The sequence below is a fragment of the Euprymna scolopes genome, chromosome 20, assembly GCF_053919585.1.
Source record: "Euprymna scolopes isolate OS-2025 chromosome 20, ASM5391958v1, whole genome shotgun sequence".
NCBI lineage: Eukaryota > Metazoa > Mollusca > Cephalopoda > Sepiida > Sepiolidae > Euprymna > Euprymna scolopes.
Window position 1 is genome coordinate 64,192,278 of NC_136501.1, and position 9,890 is coordinate 64,202,167.

General features: G+C 31.8%; 1 protein-coding gene across 2 annotated transcripts in view; it reads left to right on the forward strand.

Annotated features, from left to right (window-relative positions):
* Positions 1-7,871, forward strand: part of LOC145241447 ((3R)-3-hydroxyacyl-CoA dehydrogenase-like) — a 55,053-nt gene extending 47,182 nt beyond the window's left edge. Inside the window, exons 8-9 of one of the 2 annotated variants that reach the window (XM_080104408.1) lie at positions 949-1,023; positions 7,734-7,871. In XM_080104408.1, the coding sequence (XP_079960534.1) occupies positions 949-1,023; positions 7,734-7,750 (92 nt within the window). In that variant the 3' untranslated portion in view covers positions 7,751-7,871. The remainder of the gene's footprint in view (positions 1-948; positions 1,024-7,733) is intronic. The other variant, XM_080104409.1, reaches the window with a different exon arrangement.
* The last annotated feature ends 2,019 nt before the right edge of the window (positions 7,872-9,890 follow it).

The window sequence follows — 9,890 nt, forward strand, 5'->3', positions numbered from 1 at the left end:
CATACCATCGGTTGGATTATTCAAATTAGGTTCCAAATATTATACTGTTCATAATGGGGGTGCATTATAAGACTTTTTCCATAATATATAAAGGAAATGAGCTTTAGAGAAACAAACGCTGATTGATTGATGGACTCATATTTAGAATAATGATATATACAGTGTTTGTTATAAGTAACTATATAATTTTATTTCAACATAATAAATATAACATAAAATAAATATGCAACTGGGATATAGAAAAAAAAACAAAAAAACAAAATGTGCACCTAAGTTTATTGCAATATAAAACATGATGTTTTATCAAAGCATGTTTTAAAGGTAAAGCTTTATGGAATTAAATGGACTTTCCCAATCTCTCAAGAACAGAGAGATACAGTCTGGCTACATTATGTAGCCAGACTTTGTGGAAGCATCCTGTAGATTATATAGCCAGACTTTGTGGGTACCCTGTATATATATATATATATATATATATATATATATATATATATATATATATATATATATATATATATATATATATATATATATATATATATACAGGGTGCCCACAAAGCTGTGGAAGCATCCTGTAGATTATGTAATACAGGGTGCCCACAAAGTCTGGCTACATAATCTACAGGATGCTTCCACAAAGTCTGGCTACATAATGTAGCCAGACTTTGTGGACACCCTGTATACTTTAGTGCACAGTTCTAACGGCACTTGAACAATGGCAGCTCAGATTTGTTCATAAGTTCAACAATGCTATAAAAAAAAGTATGATCTTCACTTTTGAATAATACATGAAAGAGAAGAAATGTTTAAATATCAGCAAAGTTACAAAAACAAAAATGAAAATACGTAGTTATGGAAGATCCTGTATTGAAAATCTAATTGTTAAAAGTTGTACTTTAGCATATTTTTGTATTTTGTTGTATGTTTTTATTTATGTTTGTTTTTCAGATATTGCTGAAGCCTGTTTATTTCTAGCGAGCAAAAATAGTGCTTATATTACCGGAGCTTGTTTAGAGGTTACAGGTTTGTTTTGCTTTGACTTACAAAATTTTTTTCTTAAGAAGATAAAATTTTCATTAATTAAAAAAAAATGTCCACAATTATATATATATATATATATATATATATATATATATATATATATATATATATATATAAAAACAAAGAAAATTAATTAATGATGGATAAAAAAAACTTGATATTATTTATTGAATCATTAAATGTTCAAAAACAGGGAACACAATAAAATTTATTCCTTAATCCATGGAGTTTCGAAAATTTATACTTTTCTCATTAGAGGAAATAAAATAATTTAGTCATGGAAAAGCAACTTTTCTGAGATGATATAAAATTTTTTAAATTTGCAATCGTATGATCTGATTGCAGGGGTGGGGAAAAAGTAGAATCTAAAATGAATGAATACAATCCAATGGTAAATTTTGGGGACAATATACACATTCAAAACTTAGCATCTGCAATACATCTATATATAAAAAATTCAAAACGGCCGCATGCGTTTTTGTATGTCCAAGAAAGGCGTTTTTCGGGAGGGCTCTCCACCACGTTACTATTTTTTTTAGAATTTTCCTTATACTCCCTAGATTATAATATCTACGATTTGCGAACGCACGTCGTCTCTACATTTATTTTGATTGACTTTTATAAAATTCCCTCTATTCTGTCCTTTCGTGTTGGTCTTTTTCGTATAAATAAAGTGAAACAAATCGGAGCAAAGTAGGCCGCCTGGCTTTCCTGCCAAGAACGTCTTGAAAGCAATTAGCTTTGATCAATGTGGGGAAAACCCTTCATATCAAACAATTGCTATTCATTTAGAGAGCTCCCCCTTTTTGGGGGGAGCTGGTTTTCCCCAACATTCTGGGGAAACAAAATACGGCAGAAACTGGCCTGCAGCCAACCTTTGTTTCTGCGCCTGCGTGATTCAAGTCAACTTTTTGATTGACGTTGATATATTTGAACGCTTTTCACTTCCTCTCGCGTCTTGGCATAGCGGTAAGATCTCAGTTTTTCTTTCACTTTCTTCTTTTCCGCCTTCGCGTCACGGGTTCGAGCCTGCCTGCCTACTAACACGTTTTTTTTTTCCAAACACCCAAACAACGCCGGGCACCCCCACTAGTTATATATATATAGTCATTGGCAGAACTCGGATATGAGTATACATTTTGCTCATTAGGATTGAATTGAGCCAGCCCCAGCTACGAAGTTTTTAGGTGATCCACAAGGCGCAACTTTGTGTCACACACTCTTCAGATGTCACCATTTGCTGCAGCAAACATGTGCTTGATATGAAGGTTCAGAAAGACATCTTGCAGCAGGTTGTTGGTACATCATTACGTGGTGCCACCTTGTCGCCTACCTGCCAGACAAGTGTACTTGGAGGTGCATCTCCCCCAGTGAATCAAATGCGTTCCTCGATATTAACCTGTAAATATCTACAATTCGGCATGGTACATACAGTGTCTAGCCTTTCCAAATGGTCACCCATCTGGTACTGGCCAGGCTCATCATTGCTTAACTTTTGTGATTTGGCGAGAACCAGTGTGGCAATATGATAGTGCCGTACATATACATTATTATATATAATAGCTATATACGGATCAAATTTATTCAACATAATGAATTAAAAGATTAAAAAAATGACGGCTAGCTAATCGGTTTCAAACCTTGCTCAACAGAGCTAAATCGAGTTTAAGAAATTATAGTTAAAAAAAATATGATAATGGAAATAAAGCAGGGAACAAAAAAAAATGGAAAGAATTAAATAAAAACCACATTAAGTTCTAAAAGATTTTCTTTTTGCTTACAAAAAGAAGGTCGTAAAAACTTGATATAAATGGTTTCTAGAATTTTCTAGTGTAAAAGCGAATACAACTTGCTAAGAGTGGAGAACAAGTCGAAAATAAACTTGGAGGCACAAACACAGTTATTTATAAGGTGCTCGCAGATGGTTGAACCATAGGTACTATTCAAAACATCAGATCGTGTATAATTTTCGTATTGAATCTTTCCTGGAATGTGGTGTTTGACCCGTAAGTCCAATCTTTGCGATGTCCGCCTGACATAGTGCAAGCCACAACTGCATGTACATAAATAAACAATAGAATTATTGTGGGAGGTATGACATCTTTTCGAACTAAAGACAAAATGTGTCTAGTGGAAAAAAACAGTGGACTTGATAAAATAACAATCTTGTACAATGATATTTGATTGGCAAATCTGTTGCTTATGTTACTTAGCCAAGGCAGACTGAAGATTCTTTAATTTTGTAAAAGTTAGAAACTTTATTTTTTATTATTAGATTTTTATTCATTTTTTTACAAAGGCATCATCACTCATCAAGGCTCAGAGGCCACTCGAGGATAAGGGCTAAACAGTGTACAGTAGTAAGTTGGACAATATAGTAATCGTTAGTAATGGAAATTTGTTAACTTAAGTGGAACAGCTCATCAAGAATTTGTTTACGTCGGACTTGAAGACAACCATATTGTAGTCAGCTGGAAAGCAGGCAAATGAAAGACAGTTCCACAGGTATGCAGTGCTAAGAAAGAAACTTTGTTCATGGAATCTACATTTAGGTTTAGGCACAGATAGTGGAGGAAATTATTGGTAGTGTTTTCAGCTAGACGAGTGTTTCTCGTGAAAGTTTGGTGAGGGGGGACCATAGATTGGAGCCCAGACGAGCACCTGTCATGAAAATTACGATAAAGCAGAGACAAACTCGCAACATATCTTCTGTGAGAAAGAGGTTGCAGGGAAGAGAAAAGGGCATCCCCTACTAGGCTACAAAATCTATTTTGAACTCTATCAACGCAGGATAAGTCCTTTCTAGTAGTTCCTGCCCAGATATGGCAACAGTACTCCATCCTTGGACGCACCTGGCTCTTATATAGATAGAGAATTGCATCAGCAGTGAGATATCTACTGGACCGATAGAAGGATCCCACCATTTTCCCAGCGACCTTGGCAATGAATTTGATATATGTGTTCCATTATAGATCAAAAGTAAAGGTCAAGCCGAGAAGTTTGTCAAAACATGAAGCCTCCCCAAGACGAGAGCCATTCATTTCAACAATTCAACTACAGAATAGCCATTTCTGCAGAGGATCTTTGTAATAAATTTAATTTTGTCATCCAGATAATGCTTCGAACAAATCATTAGCCCTATGTGTAAGGGTTTTAATTAGTGGTGGAATGATTCCAATATTTTTCCCGATTCCAATACAATTACCAATTCCGATTCTTTATTAATCTCTAAATATTTAATTATAAAAGTGTTATCTTGTCCTGATTACTGTAAAAACACATCTTAAATGCGCCTATATTTTCTCAAAAGTAAAACATACATTTGTGAGGGGGTGATCAAGAGATTTTAGTCTTACTGGAAGTTTAAATTAATAGATATTTATCATTTTATTATTACTACAGGCAGTGGAAGATGTTTCTTAAACCAAAATCGCATCAAGTAAAGAATAGATACCCTGTAGCAGAAGACAACGATTGGCACACATTTTAAGTGGCACCAGTGATTCGACCTTGGCATTGACACAACCGCATGATGCTTGTAAACACGTCAAATAGCAGACGTGGTTGAATGTTCGCGAGCAAGATTTTTTAAAAATATTTACAAAACTTTTTTAAATTTAAAAGAAAAAATATATATTTACAAAACAGTTTTTTAATATCAAATATTTACAAAACTTAAGGATTAAAAAACAAACTTTTTTTTTATTTACACAAAACATTTTAATGTGAGTAATAAAATGAACGTATTTAAACAAAATATATTTTAATAAATGGGTGTTTTTCTGAGTGCTTTTTTTTTTAAATATATTTACAGAAGTTTTTAATAAAACAAATAATAATAATAATAAATAAATAAATAAAAAGAATGTGCTATGTTAATTATAAAACCGACATTATAACTAAGAATTTCTGCACAACATCCATTTATTTTAATATATGTTGTTTAAATGTTGTGTTTCATTACATTAAAGGCTTATTTGTATTTAATTTATCCTTGTGGAGCAAATAGCAAGTTTTTTTTTTAATAAAAATAAGTTTTAAAAAATTTATGTGCTGTGATACTACATTTCATCTTTATAAAAATAAAAGTTATAAAATAAAATATTTTTTAAATCTCGATTGTTTATACTTGTTGCTTACACTTATGATGTTATTATACATAACAATTGCCTCGATCTAGAAGTATTTCTCCTTCACTGACCACCGACATACATCGGACTTTAAATAAATATTGAATTGCATTAAAAACGCACAAAAAAAAACACTGTACATAAAAATTAATCTTGGTCGCAAAAAAAACGCAAAACATTTGCAAAAATCCGAACAAGTCAGTTATTTTATATGTTTTTTGCCATTAAAAAGTTTGTTTAAATAATTTTATTTTAAAAGTTTTTAAAAATAGGTATTTATTTTTTTAGAGAGGGGAGATCAGTGTCCAAAATTCTCAGTTATAACATCGGTTTTTAATGTTTTTTAATTAATATAGCTCATTTTTTTATTTATTTATTTATCTTTATTATAATTATTATTATTATTAGTTTTATTTAAAAACTTCTGTAAATATATTTTTAAAAAACATTGCTCGTGAACATTCGACCATGTCTGCTATTTGACGTGTTTACAAACAACCAACGCCAATGTCTAGGTCGAACCACCGGTGTCACTTGAAATGTGCACCAATCCTCGTCTTCTGACACAGGGTATCTATTCTTTACTTGATCCCCAAAATCAAATAAAAAAGATAATTTAAGGAATTGGTTTTGGCATCGGAAAATAGGTTCAAATTTTTTCGATTCCAATACCGATTCTGATACCCCAAAAAGCTCTGATTTTTTCGATTCTTGATTCCGATTCTGATTAATCGTCTCAACACTAGTTTAAATTAAGTTTAATTTTTGTTTTGTGTGACAAAAAGAGTTCCAACGTGTATAAAAGACCAATAAACGCAGATTTATTATAGACAGAAATGAAAAAAAGCCTAAAGAAGTCTTGGAAACATTGAAAAATGGAAGAGTAAAATGAACTTCATTGTCTAACATAAACGTAAGGACTGGATGAATGTTATTAAGGGACGTTTAAAAAAGTGTCCACTTTCGTTTCGTTGAAGCGAAATAATTCAAGTAAGGTTTGTATCCGCAGATTAAAATCTGAAGAATCTTTACCATATTTATCTAATTGTGCTCAGTAATAAACAGATATTTATATAAAGTAAAAGTTTTATTTATACAAACACTAGCAGGGTGACCCGACGTTGCCCGGGAGTGAATGATGATCAATGAATATTTCATGCTCCTATATTTTTATTTCATCCTAATCGATGAAGTAGCCCATTTTTCAATCAAATCGATTGATTGTCTGCTCTAATTGGGGACCCATCACAATGCACCTGGAGGAAACCTCACATGCATCACGCAGTAACTAAATCACAATACATTGTAGTCTACATTGCACTGTAGAGAACCTACGGGTGATTTTATAAAATTATTTTATATATAATGGCTTGCATTAAAGTTTAAAATGCAAAAGTCAAGTAACATGCTTCAATTGTGCTCTAAACAGAAACATTCATTTAGAACGCACACTTGTCAAGAACCTGTTGTTGAATTTATATACCTGGCATTACTGGTTGTGTGTTGATAATGGCTGGAATTTAAGTTTAAAATGAAAAAAGTCAAGTATCATTGTGAAATAATGCTTTAAACAGAAATATTCATTTCGAATGTACCTGTTATATCAAAGAACCTACTGTTGATTTTATATGTTGGGTCTTTCAGCTTGTGTGGTATAAAACTTCTTAAATGCACTTGTGATGTTAGACTGTGTAAGGTGTTAACTTTGGTTAAAATCGCCTGTTGCTTCTTTCATTGGATTCTTTTGATTATCAATTATCGATACTTATCTTTGAATATTCCGACACTAATCTCATCTAAGAATATTGCCAAGCACATAAAGTACCTTTGTGTGAAGTTTCATAAAAATTGACCCAGCCGTTTTTGAGTCCATAGGGAATGAAGTCACAGACACACAGACAAATTTGTTTTTATATAATAGTAGCAATAGAGATTTAGCTAAACATCAAGACATGTTTCAACCACAGCTTTGATAAGCTCGACTTCATTTTTCTGCCTGAGAAAATCATTCAAAGCTAGACCAACAATGAATATCTTTGCATCGTTGTGACAGCCCTTAGTGCTGAGCACTCAGAAGTTGTAGATTTCATTTAACTTCAACTGTTGGATAACTCATATTGAGATCCTATTTGATTTTATTGTGTTTTACGAATACTTTAAATAAGTTTTTGGTTTAATTTCCATATAGCTGCATTAAAATCTGTACAACCTTCTAAAAATTTAGAATCCACCTCGCTCCATCCCCCAAGAACATGCAACCAGTATTGCCCTAGCTTATTGTCCTCATAATCTTGAAAATAGTTCGATGGCGAGTCGTGTCCCCAATAGTAGCCCCTACATCAAAGTGGCAATGTGCCTTGTTTGGGGTGAAAATGTAAAAAAAAAAAAAAAAATTTTTTAAGTCAAAGAAGAGTTTAACAATAAATAATTTTTTGCTTTTTTTTAATATTTTTCTATTATTTTGTATACATTTCTCATTTCTATGTGACATGCAGATGATTTTTATTTATTACTATTAATTAATTGCTTATTGAAATAAATTTTTTTATTCTTTTTCTTAAGGAGGATTAAATATTTAAACCATCGACACCTTCAAGCTAAAATGAAAGATTCAGAGAATGGCTTCAAAGAAATAAAGAAATTTTGATATTCGTTTTCATAATTTTGTATTGTATATGATTAAAGTGAAATGAATTTTTTCTTCTTTTGTTCTTGTCTTTAACATTCTTTAACACGAGCAGTTCAGCCCGGCTTTGCTCAGGCCCTATGTATTGTTAACTTTATGTGCATATGTGTATGTATATATTAAAAAGTTTGACTCATGTTGAGGTAATCTACATCTAAAATTTCAAGTGTTTAGACCCAAAATTGGTGGAGGAGTTTGGTAGAGTCTGCAAAGGTCAGCTCTTTCAACTTTGACCTCTTGGCAGCCAAAATTTTTCCCAAAAACTGATTAAAAAGCTTGCTGCATATCTGGATACCCTTTATGTAAAATTTCAAATGTTTAAATCCAAAATTGGCTGAATAGTTTGCTAGAGACCACAAAGGTCAAATTTTTGAACTTTAATCCCTTGGCAGCCAAATTTTCGGCCAAAAAACGATTAAAAAGTTTGCCCTATGTCTGAATACACTTTATGTAAAATTTCAAATGTTTAGACCAAATATTGGCTGAGTAATTTGGTAGAGACCGCAGAAATCAATTTTTTTTTTTTAACTTTGACCTCAATTTTGACCCCTTAACATTAAATCAAATTAAAAAGTTTGATCCATGTCCAAGTAACCTACATCTAAAATTTCAAGTGTTTAGACCCAAAATTGGTGAAGAAGTTTGGTAGAATTTTCAAAGATCAAGTCGTTGAACTTTGACCCCTTGACAGCCAAATTTCTGGCTCAAAACCGATTTAAAAGATTTTCACAAATTTCAATACCCCTTATGTTAAATCTCGAGTCTGTAGACTGAAAATTGGCAGAGTAGTTTGGTAGGGAAATGTACACGCACAGAATTTTTTTTATATATACATCTCGCTGAAAATTTATATAAAATACTAATTGTAGCTACACGACTCTGGATGCAGTGCAGTCATTAACGATTTTTAATTTTTAGAACATTTTTAAACAGAAAAAAAAAAAGAAAAAATTTAAGTGATAAGGGAGGCAACTCTTGTGTTCTTTAAAATATGAGTTATTCCCTTTGGTGATTTTTTAATTTTTTGTTCATAAATTTAAAAAATGTTTACATATTACTAGTTGTTCAGATGAGACTACATAAAAAAAAAAAAAAAAAGCTATAACAAAGTATGTTATTTAAATTTGAGTTCAGCACCATACAAAACTGCTAAATAAACATACACAGAAAATTTTAGACAAATATTGGTAAAATAGTTCCAAAAAAATGGAATGTTTTTATTAGCCCTAAAAGAGCCCCTAGGACACACTCAAGAGTTATCGCAACGTATAGACAAACAAAATTATATAGAAATCAGTTAGTTACAACTTTTCAGAAAGTTTTATAAAAATTCAAGGCATCAATTTTCTTTTGATAAACACAAAAGTGTCAATTTTAGCCATTTTAACCTGAAAGGCACCCCTAGGGGATCAACCGGAGTTTTCTCTGAAAATCCGTTGTTACTTTTTTACTCATATCATGTTTAGTGTTTATGCAAAATTTCAAAAAATTCTGAGGCGTAGTTCTTGAGAAAAGTGCGGACAGACGAACGGACAAGGATGAATTTACAGATCCACCCTCCTTTTGTTGGGGGGGGGGGGGACCAAAAAGGACTAATTTTGCATGTTTTTCAAGTTTTATCTGGATGTATATAGACATTTGCCCTTTTTATAATAGATATTTTTTCTCTTGTGTCATTAAGAATAATGTGAGTTAGGTAATGATATTCAATGGTAGGTGATTTACTTTTTTTCTTTTTTTTTTTTTGCATGAAAATAATGTTAGCGTGCACAATATTATGTTTCTATGCATCTAAAGATGTTCCAATTTAAAAAAAACAATCCACTGTTCAATATGGTGGGCTTAATATAGGGTTTTAAGTCGTCTTTTACAAAAAAAAACCAAAAAAAAAACCATCCAAGTTTAAAACTCAAGCGAATGAAATCTTTGTCATATCATCAAATTATGCTTATGTCTGAATAAAATACGTATTAGATACGTTTGAAGTCAAAGCAACGCATTATTACAAAATGAACATTTATTTTGTTTGAAAT